Source organism: Thalassophryne amazonica, chromosome 12, assembly GCF_902500255.1.
Source record: "Thalassophryne amazonica chromosome 12, fThaAma1.1, whole genome shotgun sequence".
In the NCBI taxonomy this organism is placed as follows: Eukaryota; Metazoa; Chordata; class Actinopteri; order Batrachoidiformes; family Batrachoididae; genus Thalassophryne; species Thalassophryne amazonica.
In genome coordinates this window covers 29,844,965-29,861,656 of record NC_047114.1, presented here as the reverse complement: position 1 = coordinate 29,861,656, position 16,692 = coordinate 29,844,965, and the positions used below count along the sequence as shown (strand labels likewise).

Sequence of the window (16,692 nt, the reverse complement as noted above, 5' to 3'; positions counted from 1 at the left end):
CACAGAACACACGCAGTACAGTAAGAGAATGACTGGTGAGGATTGAGAGCTGAGGCACGCTTACAGGAGCCAGTGAGCAGGAAGCCTGTACACAGAAAAGAGGTTACTCCTCTTCACCAAATGTGCAGTCTAATGGGTTGTTTCTCTGTCAAACACTGACAATCCTCTTCTCTGCAATTTGGACTTAGTAACACGAAGGTCGGCAAGCTGGCTGTGGCAGTCATCAAACAAGCTGGGTCATAAATAGGAACTCCAAATACCTGACAGACAAAATCCTTGAGTGATAAGGAAAAAAACTCACTCAGGATAACAGGGTCAAAGGCAGGCAGCAGGCAGGAGAATACTAAACAGTAGCGATGTTATGCTCGAAGCAGACGGCTCAACACTGTATCGATCTTTCAAACAGTCCATGGTCCAAACAGGTTTTCAATACTACTTAAGGTGACCAAACGACACCTACAGTAGAATCCAGCCTCAGTGTCCCATGGCCTACACAGAAATACATGATAGCAATCCCAGGGTGGTAGGTGTAGCCAGGTGGGGGTCAATGAAGAGTTACATAGAGGTCCACATTTAAAAATGCTTCAGTAACGTTGAAAACTATATCACATTATTTGTCTGATCATAACATTTCCAAAAAAGTATAGTTTGGACTATCTATGATGGAATGTTCTGCAGTTATGGGGTAAAAACAGCAAAAATGGTGACAAAGGTCAGTTTCAGTTTGTACAGGGGTCAAAAGTTAAAGATGCTCCAATTTCAGTAAAAAATTATGGAAAGTATTGTTTGGGTTAATAGGGTTCTAATACGGAATAGTTTGCACCATCTGTCATGCTTAGTTATCACGTTACAAGGTAACATATACCACCTGTCATAGAATCCAATGGACATCGGCCTTGTTTAACCTTTACTTTGTAGACCAAACATTCAAACACAGTCAAACCTCCAAGACAGGAGAAAGAAATGAGTTATTTAGCATTTTTGTTTGTTGTTTATTTTCTTTAGTTTTTTTACAGTATTTCCATGTTTTTGGTTTCCTGCAGTGGGACTGGACATCCAGCAGAAGTTCAATGTGTACTATTCTGGAGCCAGGAGCTTTGGGACTGATATTCCATATAAATGTAACATATGATCGAAGTGCACAGAAGCACCAGCATGCTGCACTGATGCAAACAGCCCCTCCCACAAGATTGCATCACAGCATCTGCTGCAGATCAAGGCACAATAGATAAGTGATGATTTTACAATATCAATGTCTTTACATTGACATTAATGTGTCTGTGTTTTTATTTATTCAAATGAAGGCACTTCCACAATCCGATTTAGGCAGTAAAAGACAGTGCAACCACTTCTGCAAGAATAAGGAGCTGTGTGGCCACGAGTGCTGTGAGTACAATAAACATGTATATTTATGAGTGTCAATTCTTCATGACTAAAGGTTCCTTCTTCCTGTTACTGTTGTTGAATTAGCATGGATGTGCAATATTTATGTTTCTTAAGGTAAAGTCGGTGTAGCTCTGGTGCTGGAAGAGACCAACAAATGAAATCTAGTTTCTCCTCCTACTTGAAAGACCTGACGGAGCAGGTGTGACATGTTACAGTCAAACTCCTGTCAACGGCTCAAGGTAAAGAGAAAAATTAGACTTTTTACAGCCCAATACCATACTGTAACTCTTAGCAGAGCAGCGACTTTCAATCATTCAGGTCTCAAAGAAAAATGGGGCTGTATTGGAAGCAAATGTCAGAAAACACATTCAGTGGACCACCCCACACCGGAGTATACTGTGTCTGATCTGAAATATCTTGTGTAATAAACTTATTTTCATCTCCAACAGATGAAAATGATTGAGGAGTCAGCACCCATCAACAATGCAGGAGTTTGCTTATAAGCCCAAAGAAAGAATACCTACTCTGACCAGGTAAACACAGACACACTGACAGGGGTTATACTAAAATACGAAATGGAGCGAAATGGGGTGAATGGGGACTGATATTCACGAAAATGGGGGTAAAGGTAACGAATGGAGCAGAGTGAACCAGACTGACTCCAAATAAGTACTTTTATTTAATTGTTTGGCTTTTATTTGTGAGATGCACTCAGTACATGTAGTAGGGGCAGGTACGCCATCTGGTTTCAAGAGAAGAAATTCAGTCAGTGGATCAGTCTGCTAAGGGTTTGTAATGTTTACCCCATTTCGTATTATCAGTCCCCATTTTGCAAAAAAATTAAATAAAAATACTTAATTGAATCATATTTGGAGTCAGTCTGCTCTGTTTTGTTACATTTTATCCCATTTTGTGATTATCAGGCTCCATTTGCCCCATTTTGTATTTTTTATAGCCGCACTGACAGTAGTGATTTATTATTGTACAGTACAGGAAGTACCTGCATTACTGCTGCAAATAAGAGACAAAATATCAGAGTACATAAAATTTGTGAAAAATAATATACTGTATTTTTCAGAGTATAAGTCACACCTGTTAAAAATGCCTCTTAAAGAGGAATAGATCCTGTATATAAGTTACACTTGAGCATAAGTATTGTCAGCTCTTTGATTCGGGATTTTTGTGCATCGTTGAAGTGTAATTTTCATTATTGAGATTTATTCTTTTATTATAAGAGACTATTTTGTTTAGTGCTTTGATTCCTGGGAAAGTCCTATATACTCATAGTTATTCTTATTAACAATGAATGTGTGATATTTCAGTATATAAGTCACACTGGAGTAAGTTACAGGACCTCCAAAACTAGTAAAAAAAAAAAGAAAAGAAAGAAAGACGTACTCCAGAAAATATCGTGGTCAGATTTGATGGAAAGCAGTGGCCTGATTAATTATATTGTTCTGTTTTACTTAATTTGAAGTTTTGGAGAAAATAAATGTGAAGCACCAGTGATCGGTCATACTGAGACTGTGGATCTGACAGCAGAAGGTGGTGCAAAACCACTGGACATGTACTGTGGTAAGCAAATGTTCATCCATTCATGGCTATAAACAGTCACCATATCTGTGAAAGTGTTCCTCGTACCCACTCAGTCTGAGTTTGTGAGATTATGACGACTGCGAGGAAAATATGAACCCATTAGTCAAAACTAAAAGGACAGTGTTTCTTCAGCAGTCAGAGTGCTTTACAATGATACCTCACATACACACACACAAACCAATGTCAGCATGCTGCCATGCAAGGTGCTCAGCTGCACACTGAAAGCAACTTGGGCATTAAGGACCTTGCCCAGTGGACCTTAGTGATTTTCCAGTCTGACTGGATCTTGAACAGAGGATCCTCTGGTCACGCGACACTTTAACCCAGAGGTTTCAAACTGATTCTAGAAAGGGCTGATTCCATCTGCTCAAAAGATGTTAATCAGTGAAATCACCTGGAGTGGGTGGTTGCAAAGAAAACCTGCACCCTCTCTGTGATTTCTAGAATCAGTTTGAGACCTCTGCTTTAACCTCTAGAACAGGGATCTTCAACTCCAGTCCTCGAGGACCGGTGTCCTGAAACTTTAGATGTGTCACTTCAACACACCTGAGGTCAATTAATGAGGTCAATTAATGAGGTCATTTGCGGCACTCTGGAGAACTTGACTGCATACTGAGGATTTCCAGAAATACTTCTTTCAATGGCAGACCCTCTGGGAGGTGTGTGTGTGTGTGTGTGTGTGTGGTGTGTGTGTGGTGTGTGTGTGTGGTGTGTGTGGGTGTGTGTGTGTGTGTGTGTGTGTGGTGTGTGTGTGTGTGTGTGTGTGTGTGTGACAGTAGGGAGTCTGAGGAATTCTGTTTGGCCAGAAAAGCCTGAATCAGCTGATCAGAATGAGTAGCTGTGGGACTTCCAGACATAGTTGCTTCTCCACAGTCACCTGCTTTGCCAAATTTCGCTGACACTTTCACGTGCCCAAATCGTCTGTAAAATGGTACCGTGTTAATGCCCAACATCCTCCACAAGTTCTTGTATGTGGCATGGTTGTCTGACCAAACCCCCCCCCCCCCCCCCCCCCCCCCCCCCCCCCCCCCCCCCCCCCCCCCCCCCCCCCCCCCCATCTCTGTCCACTCAGTTTCCAGATAGTCCCTTCTGTGGCCCAACCGGTACCAGGTTTTTTGTCATAGCCATGAAAATGGATTTGTACTGAATGACACATACTTGAAGAGGGGGAAAAACGTGCTCTGCAACAAGGAAAAAAAAGTGTTCCGCTGTTTTGACCACTTCATTTCGCATCAGTTTTATGTTCTGTTTTTAATCCGAACTGTAAACCTTCATCATTCATGTTTTGAGCCTGACTTTCATATTACCATGCAGATGCACTGTTGGTGCCCCACAATGCTGTCTCAGACAACACAAGTGTACAAATAAGCACACATCACCTAAATAATAGTGTATCTAGGTAACAAAACGTATCAGTATGTAGCACACTGGTAGTACACCAGCTTTATACCAAGAAAGTCCACAGTTCAAAGCCACCTGTGTGCCTGCTTTACATTTCACGCTATGGAGCATGTTTTATTTTCTAAAATACAAGCTGCTCACCATGAACCTGTAGATCAAAATATCTAATACTGTCAGCCCTGCCTTAGTGCTCCGCTGTAGCAAACTCTGGGAGGAAGAAAAGCAAATGTAGAAAAATATGGTAAAACCCATAGGTATTAATATTGAGTTTTCCTTTTTAGTTTGCTTTTATTTCATTTTAATGTTTGTTTCAAATTCAATTTCATTTTAGTTTGCGTAAAGAGGAGAAGTATGAGTGCTAATGTCCAGCCTTCTATATACAAGCAAAGTGTGTGCACGCAGTGTGAACCCAACTAATAGTTCATGGGCCGAGCAGGTTTTGGTACCCGTAAGCAGGGGCAGATCCAGAATTTTGTAAGGGGGAGAGGTGCTGGATTTACAAATGAGTAAAGCGTGACTAATTTAGAATTTTTAGGTGCCATTTCCTGCATTTTGGCGCATATTTTGCGACAAAATAAACTTTATAACCTAATGATAGCACGGTGGCTTAGTAGGTAGCACTGTTGCCTCACAGCAAGAAGGTCATGGGTTTGTTCTGTGTGGAGTTTGCATGTTCTCCCCGTGTTTGCGTGGGTTTCTCCGGGTGCTCCGGTTTCTTTCCAGATTTAAAGACATGCAGGTTCGGTGAATTGGGAACTTTGTCTCCCTTGCAAAAGAGATCTTGATCTCAATGGGACTAACCAGGTAAAAAAAAAAAGTTAAATTAAAAATTAAAACAAGTCATGCAATCCAATGGACATGGCATTGTTTGACCTTTACACAGTCAAAACTATTCCATTTATTAATCTTATTAGCTCGACCAATAATTTGCACCACTTTTTACCAAAATTGCAGCAACTTTAACTTTTGACCCCATCATACTCAAGACCATGTTTTTTTTTTTTTTTTTTTATTAATTTGAACTTGTATTGTAGAATCTTGAATGTGATGCTAGGAGGTTATGACAAGTCACAGAGACTATTTAAAATGTCTGTGGCTAAAAAAGTGAATACCGTTGCTACACCTTGCTGACTTATGGTCTGGGATAATTGTATCTAACTGAGTCACTTGTTGCTGAGTAGATGGTTCAGAAACAGCATCCGGCTGTTACAGTTGGTACCAGAGGTAAGATGGGGTGAACTTCACTGTGCAGGTAAAACAGACACAAGAGGTGAGTTCCAAAAACATCAGGTGTTATTGTCCAAACAGTGCTCAATTTCCACAAAAACAACAATAGGGAAAGTTCCAACAAAAATACATTCATAACCCACTTAGGGTGAGTCACGAACCGGAGTGGTGAGGGATCAAACCAAAAGTCAATCTTAAACCATACCATGGGTGTGGCAAAAAGCTGAAGCCAGGAACAAAGATGAGGATATGAAGTCAAAACTGATATACTCTTAACCCACGGGGAAGGTGGTAGGCATGCATGGGAAAATCAGGAGACGACACACAAGAGCCCTAACACACCATGTAATGGACCCACACAGAAGGACAAACGGAGGAGGTATAAATACACAGCCTAAATGGACCACAGATGTTGGTGTTAGGGACATGCACTAACAAAAGAAACCAGAAGAGGGCAGCACTAATCAAGATGTTAATGATGTGCACAAGCAAAAAAACCACAAGAAGGCAGCCAACCACAAGCATCCACAGAAGACTGAAAATAAAGCATAACCAGAGACATAACCACAAGTGATAACTGATACGCTCTCCAATCTCAGAGGATACAAGCTGATAGAGCAAACTACCCACAAGAAACATTCCTTTTACAGATGGCATTCCAGGAACACGTCAGGGGTATAAATGCACATCAGACTTCCTACACGCAGACCAAACGACGCACATAAGGGTGCTGGACAGACACGCCCACCCAAGACGTGAGGGACAAAAGGCACCTACTGTAACGGGACCAACAAGACAAAGCATACGTGGGATTCCAGACATGACAGCAAACATCTACATTACGGGACTCACAGAACAGAGACAAACAAGGAACTCCAGCCACGACACGCAAGGCAACGGATATATGAACCAACACAGACACCTAACGCGAAGGGGCGTGGCCCAACACTGGCAAGCACCTGACCCACAATGGAGAAAACAAAGCCAAAGGAACCCAGAACAGAACTGACAGAGAGTAACAGGGCATGCCCACAACATTCAGCAGAGATTTTGATTTTTTTGGTCCATGAAAAGGGCGGGTAGCATGGGGGCCCACATTCCCCCAGATCTGCCACTGTTAAGGGTACTAAACAACACTTACAATCCAGTGTCAGGATACTATGACCTCCACAAACGTATGATAGTCATCCCAGGGCAGAGGTCAGTGAAGAGTTGCACAAGAGTTTAAAACATTTAAAAATGTCCGGCCATATTGAAAAATACATCACATTATTTGTCTGATGGTTGGGATTCCAAAAAGGTATAATTGGATGGAGGTAGGGGGGCTTAAACAGCAAAATGGCAGCAAAGCTCAGTTTCAGTTTGTACAGGGGTAAAACGTTTCTCCAATTTTGACACAAAAGTGAGGCAAATTATTGGTTGAGCTATGTCACAATGTGATCAGATCCGGTCAAAATCAGCCAGATAAAGACATTTAAAGATGGACCGTATTGGTTAATTAAATCCTATTAAACCTGAGTCATCAAATAAGCATACAAGGCAGCTGCTGCTACATGACATCCCCCACAGGCCCACAGTGTTCATTTTAAAAGCACACTGCTCCAAATACACTAGTGCAACAAGTGATCAGTCTCCCTCTGTCTGATAAGTGTGGAGCGGCAAGAGGCGCTCACAGCTGACGTACTGAGAGTTTCAAAAACATATTTTACATCACTTTAAATACATATAAGTTCTGTTTCTGATGGATGCCACATGTGATATAGCCTTCCTCCTGGTCAGTCAGGTCGATTCTACAAAAATAAACAAGTTTATCCTATTCCTTGTTGTCACGTTTTTATCCTGTTTACATGGGCATATCAAGACAGGTGAGTTAAAAGGGCCCTGTCTCCACTTGAGTTAAGGTCCACTTTTGAATATTGAACATAAGACTTTTTGCATATAATAATAATAATAAATAATAATTATTATTATTATATATATATATTATATCTGGTGGTGAGCACCAGATATATAATAATAATAATAATAATAATATGATATATTTTTTCAACGTCATTCAGTCAGTATTACTGAGTATCCTACTTTTACTGCTACAATTCCAAGTGGAATTTATGAGATTAAAAAACATCTGTTTACTTAATGAATTAAAATAAATACAAACATTAAGAAAGAGCTTGAGTTGAATGTTTTTTTTCTTGATGCATGATGCATTTTTCTTGTTAAAATGACAGCATATACAATGGATTTACTTTAATATATTGGCACTTGCATTCTGCTCTGTGCACGTGTAATATTAAGGAAAATACAAGTACTACACCGGGACGCTGTATCAGCAGATATTTAATGACTGATTGAAATTGGGGGGGAAAAACCTGATCGTGACATCCCTTGTAGGGATTTAAAAAGGAATAATTTGCACCATGCATTTCATGTTTAGTTATCACGTTCATGTCATAGAATCTAATAGGTCAGTTTCAATCATTCATGAATGATTGAAACTCAGCACCTTGTTTGACCATTACTTTGGAGACCAGGCATTCACCTTGGTCAAAACCAGTTCATTCATTGATCTTGTTAGCTCAACCAATAATTTGTATCACTTTGTTACCAAAAGTAGAGCAACTATAACTTTTGACCCCTGGACCAATTGCCACCATTTTTGCTGTTTTTTTTTTTCTTCTGTTTTTACACCTTAACTCCAGAATATTCAGTCACAGATAGTTCAAACTATGCCTTTTTAAAATCCCTATGATCAGAGAAATGATGTGGTAAACCTTCCAATCTGATTGGAGCATTTTTAAATATTGACCCCTGTGTAGTCCTTTATGGATCCCTACCTGGCTATACCTGCCACCCTGGATGGCGACTGTATATTTTTGCGTAGACCAGGAGTATTGAGGCTGGATTGTAAGGGTCATTTAGTCCCCTTAAGTGACACCGATTAGGTCTAAATTGGGTGCCAGCTCATGGGTCCATCTGAGGGTTGCATGGAGTAAATAAGGCAAAACGTGTGCACTCGACTTTGGGCCATGTTTTTGTTGGTCTGTGGCCCGATCAAATTGTATTGCCACACAATAGCAGTACATCAACACTGCGTCTGAACACACAGCATTTTAAGACAGACATGCACGTGAGCATGTGGGTGTTAGAATTGTATATGATTGGAACCCGTCAGTGACGAGAAAACGTGTATGATAGCTCATGAAGTAACACTGTACCCTGTTCCTCCAGCTTACACAGACACCTGGTGGAACACCTAAATGCTGAAATTGTTCTTCAAACCATTAGTGATGTCAACATGGCTCTGGACTGGATACGGTCCACTTTCCTCTACATTAGGGCACTGAAGAACCCCGCCCACTATGGTCAGAGCTCACAGTACAAAAGCCACACTAAAATATTTCTTTCAGAGCTCACGTAAGAGCCTCTGTCTTTATGTACTGCTCATGTTACCTTCTGTGTGTAGTTGTATAGAGGAATGCAAACTCAACCGTGCCATGTCATCTGGTTCCGTTTTAGGATTCTCTGCTGACTTGGACAGATATGGAATTGAAGGAAAATTGCAAGGTGGGCCATGACGACTGTCCTCCATCTGAAATGTTAGAAGAAAGCACAAGATGCTTTTACTGTATATTTGTGTTCTGAACAACCTGCGTTTGGTTGATTTTTATGTAAAATGTTCCTCTTGTAGAGCTGTGTCTGAAGAACCTCAACTCACTGTCATCCATTGATCTGATCACCATGGATGAAGATATCAACATTAAAACAACAGGTAGTGAGGCAGTCAGAATGCCTATTTTGCTCGTATTTATTTTATTAAATGTACAATGTTTACATTGTGTATTGTCAATTGTGTGTTCCTTCCAGAGGCCGGCAGGTTTGATGGCTAGATACTGTGTTGCTTTTGACACTATGAAACAGTTCAGCCAAGTGTCCGGCACAGAGAATCTCTCTGAACTAGTAGGTTAAAACCCCCGCTGACCTGCTTGGTTTGGTTGTTTTAGGGCTGAGAATAGTTTTCATTTGATTGTTGTATTCTCCACTGTTCAAATACAAAGTGGCTCTGTACAGATTGATCTGCTGTCAAAGAGCCGAGAGTTCAGCGACATTCAGTTGAGAGTGAATGAAAAGAGGACCTTAAACACCTTGAACAGGGATAAGAACAGGATCACCATCAGGTCAGATACCAGAACAAATATGTAGAAAGAGCAGTATCAAAATGAAAGTACTGTATTTTCTGGAGTATAATTCTCACCTTTTTTTCTGTTTCAGCTCTTCAGTTTGAGATTTTTGTGCATTGTTGTTTATTATTGGCATGTGTCCTTTTATTATTAGAGTTTATTTGGTTTAGTACTTTGATTCCTGTGAAAGTCCAATATAATAATCATTATAAAGTTATTATTATTCATGAATGTGATTTTTTGTTGTTGTTGTTGTTATTATTATTATTATTATTATTTTCTTTTTGGCTTTTTTGGTATATACGTCACTCCGGAGTATAAGTCGCAGGACCCTCCCAACTAGTAAAAAAAATAAAAATGTCACTTGTACTCCGGACAGTAGGGTAAGTTTTTGAATCAGTGAGCTATTTCCTGTAGGTAGTTTGCACTGTTACTTAAAGAAGCAACATACATGATAGTGTGCATATATAGACCCTACGCTACTGTAACCTTTAAATCTGACGCTCATTATTTGAAATGGAAGCACATTCCTGAACCATTCAGTAGGTGCCACTGTTCACCAGGTGGCAACACAGGCATGTGATGCATTCCTTTCATGCATGTTGTTTTGAATCCTTTGAAAGATGGCTTTTTTCAAAGGATTCAAAACGACTCTGAATATAGACTGATGTGGCAGGAAACTGCCTGAGGATGTAGAATGGAAAGCATTCTGGGGAAACAAGGACTGGAAAGGAGAGTATTATGGCACTGTTTGTTTTCCTCAAAGACTCTGGGTTAGGAAAAAAAATTATTTATTTTTTGTTTATTTTATTGTGCTTTGTTGTTGTTTAAGATAGGTGTGATACTTTGCTAAGTCCCTCTGCACATGCCTGTACAGTATGTGGCGATATGCACCTAATGTTACCCAAAAGAAAGAGGATTCAAAACATTTCGAAGTAAAGTTTTGAGTTAGCCATTGCTAATTTGCAGTACCAGCAAAAAGATTTGGCGCTATCCCCAGCCACACGTTCTATCTATTCTTTAGTTGTGATTTTACTTTCCCATTCTGGTGTCTATCTCATCTCATCGTCTGATGTTTGGATGTCATTCTATGCAGACTCTAGAAAACAGTGTCTGAAACACAGGTGTTTCAGAAGTTTCAAACATTTGCTGTGTTTTAAGCTAGCTAGCAGTCATTTGCAGTAATGATGAAATGACAAAATGTTTTTTGCAGCATACATAGTCACACATTCTGTCCATTCTTTAATTCCAGTTTTCTTGTTCTGTTGTACATTTCATCTTGAATTTATTCTTGTAAGGGGAATCATGATTCTGCCAATTCTGCAGCTAATATGAGGGGTGGAGTAGTCAAATGTATGGTATATTATACAGGCAAAGTCCTAACCATTACCAAAGCAGATAATTTTGGAATAGAAAGACATTAAGGTTCAAGTAGCAAAATTGGTTGTAAATATATCTTTGTCTGTGTTTTCAGATATCCTATTGAGGGCAAGATTAAAACCACTGAGATGAAAGTGAACTGGTACGTTTACTTGACATTGAAATGAGTAATTTTAAGTCTGTGAATTTCTTGTGAAATAAATAATTCCATCCATCCATTTTCTGGATGGATGGAATTATTCTTCCGCTTTATCCGGAGTCGGGTTTGCGGGGGCAGCAGCTCAAGCAAAGCTGCCCGACCTCCCGATCCACACACACCTCCTCCAGCTCCTCCGGGGGAACCCAAGGCGTTCCCAAGCCAGCCGAGAGATGTAGTCCCTCCAGCGTGTCCTGGGTCTTCCCGGGGGCCTCCTCCCAGTGGGACGTGCCCGGAACACCTCTCCAGCGAGGCGTCCAGGGGGCATCCGGAAAAGATGCCCGAGCCACCTCAGCTGACTCCTTTCGACGTGGAGGAGCAGCGGCTCGACTCCGAGCTCCTCCTGAGTGACCAAGCTCCTCACCCTATCTCTAAGGGAGCGCCCTGCCACCCTGCGGAGGAAACTCATCTTGGCTGCTTGTACTCGCAATCTCGTTCTTTCGGTCATGAGCCAAATCTCATGACCATAGGTGAGGATCGGAACGTAGATCGATCGGTAAATCGAGAGCTTTGACCCCCTACTCAGCTCTCTCTTCACCACGACGGTCCGATACAGCGACCGCATCACTGCAGATGCTGCACCGATCCGTCTATCAATCTCACGCTCCATCCGTCCCTCACTCGTGAACAAGACCCCAAGATACTTAAACTCCTCCACTTGAGGCAAGGACACTCCACCGACCTGAAGAGGGCAAAGCACCTTTTTCTGGTCGAGAACCATGGCCTTGGATTTGGAGGTGCTGGTTTTCATCCCGGACGCTTCACACTCCGCTGCAAACCGCCCCAGTGCACGATGAAGGTCCTGATTTGACGAAGCCAACAGAACCACATCGTCCGCAAACAGCAGAGACGAGATTCTGTGGTTCCCAAACCAGACCCCTCTACACCCTGGCTGCGCCTAGAAATTCTGTCCATAAAAATAATGAACAGAACCGGTGACAAAGGGCAGCCCTGGCGGAGGTCAGCGTGCCCTGGAAACAGGTTTGACTTACTACCGGCAATGCGAACCAAGCTCCTGCTGCGGTCGTACAGGGACCGGATAGCCCTTAGCAAAGGACCCCGGACCCCGTACTCCCGGACCACTCCCCACAGGGTGCGCCGAGGGACACGGTCGAATGCCTCCAGATTTACAAAACACATGTGGACTGGTTGGGCAAACTCCCATGAACCCTCGAGCACCCGATGGAGCGTGTAGAGCTGGTCCAGTGTGCCGCGATCAGGACGAAAACCACACTGCTCCTCCTGAATCCGAGGTTCGACCATCGGTCGAATTCTCCTCTCCAGTACTCTGGAATAGACCTTACTGGGGAGGCTGAGGAGTGTGATCCCCCTATAGTTGGAACACACCCTCCGGTCCCCCTTCTTAAACAGAGGGACCACCACCCCAGTCTGCCAATCCAGAGGCACTGTCCCCGATCGCCACGCGATGTTGCAGATGCGTGTCAGCCAAGACAGCCCCACAACATCCAGAGACTTAAGGTACTCAGGACAGATTTCATCCACCCCAGGAGCCTTGCCACCGAGGAGCTTTCTAACCACCTCGGTGACTTTGGCCTGGGTAATGGATGAGTCCGCCTCCGAGTCCCCAGTCTCTGCTTCCTCTTCGGAAGACGTGACGATGGGATTGAGGAGATCCTCGAAGTACTCCTTCCACCGCCTGACAACATCCCCAGTCAGGGTCAACAGCTCCCCACCCGCACCATAAACAGTGCTGGTGGAGAGCTGCTTCCGCCTCCTGAGGCGTCGGACGGTTTGCCAGAATCTCTTCGAGGCTGGCCGATAGTCCTCCTCCACCTGTCAGCTGCCTCTGGGGGCCCACCTACCAACAAAGATAAGTAGGACTCCTTCTTCAGCTTGATGGCATCCCTTACTTCCGGTGTCCACCACCGGGTTCGGGGATTGCCGCCGCGACAGGCACCAGAGACCTTGCGACCACAGCTACGAGCAGCCGCATCGACAATGGAGGTGGAGAACATGGTCTACTCAGACTCCATGTCTCCAGCCTCCCCCAGGATCTGGGAGAAGCTCTCCCGGAGGTGGGAGTTGAAGACCTCGCTAACAGAGGGTTCCGCCAGTCGTTCCCAGCAGACCCTCACGATACGTTTGGCCTGCCAGGTCTTACCGGCTTCCTACCCTCCCAGTGGATCCAACTCACCACCAGGTGGTGATCAGTCGACAGCTCTGCCCCTCTCTTCAATCGAGTGTCCGAGACACATGGCCGAAGGTCAGATGATACGACTACAAAGTCGATCATCGACCTCCGGCTCAGGGTGTCCAGGGGCCACATGCACTTATGGACACCCTTGTGCTCGAACATGGTGTTCGTGATGGACAAACTGTGACTAGCACAGAAGTCCAACAACTGAACACCACTCGGGTTCAGATCGGGGAGGCCGTGCTTCCCGATCACCCCCCCTCCAGGTATGAAATAAATAATTTTTCGTTGAATCTGTACTGTACATGTTGTTGGTTTACTGCTTTGTCTTTAGCTTAATTCAGGCTCAGTTGGGTTCTATCTCAATTCAAGACTTTGGACTTACTCAGGACACTGTGAAAATCTTCAGGAATGGAATGCGCATCAGCAAGTGTACGTAGTGTCAGTTACCACAAAACAGCTTTCTGAATGCAAATATAATATTTGTTAAAGTTATATTAATGTTGGATGTTGGATGGTTTTTCATGGTGAATTTTGTAGCATTGATTGTGTTTTGATCACATTTAGGCCTGTCGGAGTATCTCAGTCAACGATCCAAGGCCGTTTTTTCTGCTCTGCTCAATTCCTTGGTCCTGGCCAAGTGCTTCAAAGCCAAGCTTTGGGAAAACTCACCCTATGTTTCTAAACAGATTGAGAAGATTGGTATGTTCTGTGCTACGTTAGTCTGTTATATGTAAAATACTGTAGGACTGTTTGAATAATGTCAACATAGACGAAGACCACATCATTTTAGTTATGGTTCCAGTGTTTCTTTCTGTTAGACATACCGATGCATGGTGAATTAATCATTAAATCAGTTATTTTAATTGGATGGAGGTTCAGATGAAATATAAATGGGTTGATTGAATCACTCTGTGTTTCAGGCCTGAGTATGTCAACTGCCATAGTGAACGCTGGACTCAGCACTTTCAGCAAAATAGAGCAAACCAACCCCAGAGAACTAGAGCTGGTCAGTCTCTGCATGGTTGAACACAAGAGCATTTGTGTACAACACTAGCTTTGATGTTTTATTTCAATCATTCATTCATGTTGGTGAATTGAAAACACTGGTTATCAAGTCTACCATGTTTTTTTTTTTATTGGCCCTCTTAAATATTTATTAAGAATGATCACCTCCAGTCACAGCAGCTTTTTATTGCTGGAAGAACTTTGTTAAACTCCACTATTTCCCTTGACGTTATAATTGACGTATACGTAATTGTATTTGTTCACTCTTGGTTCCTTAAGTTGCTGTAGTTAGTTAGTTCTGTTTATCACATTTTTTGTTTTATGCTTTGGTCACAGGTTTTGGTTATTATTTACCTTCAAGTGTTTCCTGTCTGGTTATGTTCCTTTAGTTATTTCTTGCATTCTCTGTTTATCATTTATTTTGTGTTGCTTTATTATGCTTTAGTCACAGGTTTTGGTTAGTATTTATCTTTAGTGTTTTCATCCAGTTGTGTTCCTTTTAGTATTTATTGCATTTTCTGTTTATCATTTATTTTGTGTTGTCTGGTCACTGGTTTTAGTTTATGTTATTTATTTTCTGCTCATCAGTTGTTGCATTTATTCTTATACTTTGATCTGGGTCAGTCCGGTTCATGTTTCTATTATAATCTTGGAACCTCTTGTTTCCCACTATGTTGATTAGTCACATCATTTCCCAGTTTTCCCCCTTTTGTTTTGTTCACATTAATTATTGTCTGTTGACATGACATTTCTTCACCGTTGGTTTTTTTCTGTCAATTATTATCTTGCCCCAGTTTGCTTTGTTTTTGGTCTCACTGCACTCTTTTGCACTTACCTTTGTCTTCCCTGGCCATGCCTCCTTCCACAACCTTCACTAACACCTGCGTCTTGTTCCACTAATTACACCACCAGTTATTTAGGCCCTCACAGTCTCACAGTCCCTCGCCTGATTGTTGAATGTATTTCACTTTCCAGCCCTCACGTCCTGTCTTGATCAGCCTGCTGGTATTTGACCTTGTTTTGCCCTCAACCTCATACTTGTCTTTGCCTCTGAATACCACCACGCCGTATTTTTTGACCCCGGCCTGTTTTTTGGACCAAGCCTCAGCCTCACGTCTGTCTGTACCTTTGCTTTTGCTGCTGGACCACCTGTGTACCAGTTAAACCTAATTCTAACCGCACCTGCTGTGAGAGTTTGCATTTGTGTCCACCCGGTTTGTGCCACGCCCTGATAGCACCAATGGGCCTCAGGGCCTGTGAAGGGTTTACTTCATATATTTCATCAGTAATGCATGTGTAACTGCAGCACAGTGGCAAAAAGGGTTTGAGCACTTGCTTCCAAAACACAAATAGGGAGTTCCAGGGCACTGGTGCCCCATTCTGTCATTATGTCCACCAGGATGTAATAAAATCATCAGCGTTTATTTATTTGCCTGTCTGTCTGTCTGTCTGTTAGCAGGATTTCTTCAAAACTATTCCATGGATTTTGATGAAACTTTCATCACGGATAAATATTAGGCCATTGAAGACTCCATTATATTTTGGAGGTGATCTGGATTCTGGATCAAGATTTCACTTTATATAGGCTTTTACGGGTTATATCAAAACTACTTCACGGATTCTCACCAGATTTGCACCACAGATAGATATTAGCCCATGGAAGACTCCACTGTATTTTGGATGTGATCCAGATTCTGGATCAGGATTTCAATTTGTATGCTTCACTTTGTTGAATTTTGAGGATTACATCAAACCTACTTCATAGATTTTCACCAAATTTTCACCACACATTGGCATTAGGCCTTGGAAGACCATTAAATTTTGGAGGTGATCCGGATTCTGATCAGGATTTCACTTTGTAGACTTTTAAGGATTACGTCAGATGGTTCACAGCCCGGGCACAGCCTGTTCTCACTGCTGCCCTCAGGAAAGAAGTACCAGTCCATCAAGGCCCGCACATCCAGACTCAGCAACATGTTCTACCCAAGTGCAATACGAGTATTGAATGCACATTAGCCTTCAGTCTGCACCATTCATTGCATTTATTTTTTATAAAGGTGAATGCAATGAATAGCACAGACTTCTATTTATATACACCTACTGGCTCCCTTGTAAATATATGTATATATTCTTATTTGTCTTTTTATATTTATATTTTTTAT

The 16,692-nt window shown here is 42.3% G+C and overlaps 1 protein-coding gene and 1 long non-coding RNA gene across 2 annotated transcripts in view; both read left to right on the top strand.

The window, feature by feature from the left end:
* hfm1 (helicase for meiosis 1) overlaps window positions 1-16,692 on the top strand; it is a 64,907-nt gene that overhangs the window by 40,598 nt on the left and 7,617 nt on the right. The window contains exons 24-25 of the mRNA XM_034182539.1: window positions 14,090-14,224; window positions 14,446-14,531. Coding sequence (XP_034038430.1) covers window positions 14,090-14,224; window positions 14,446-14,531 — 221 coding nt within the window. The remainder of the gene's footprint in view (window positions 1-14,089; window positions 14,225-14,445; window positions 14,532-16,692) is intronic.
* On the top strand, window positions 8,806-9,382 carry LOC117522033. Its single transcript, XR_004564121.1, has 3 exons — window positions 8,806-8,975; window positions 9,130-9,177; window positions 9,302-9,382. It is a non-coding gene; the product is annotated as an uncharacterized LOC117522033 (long non-coding RNA).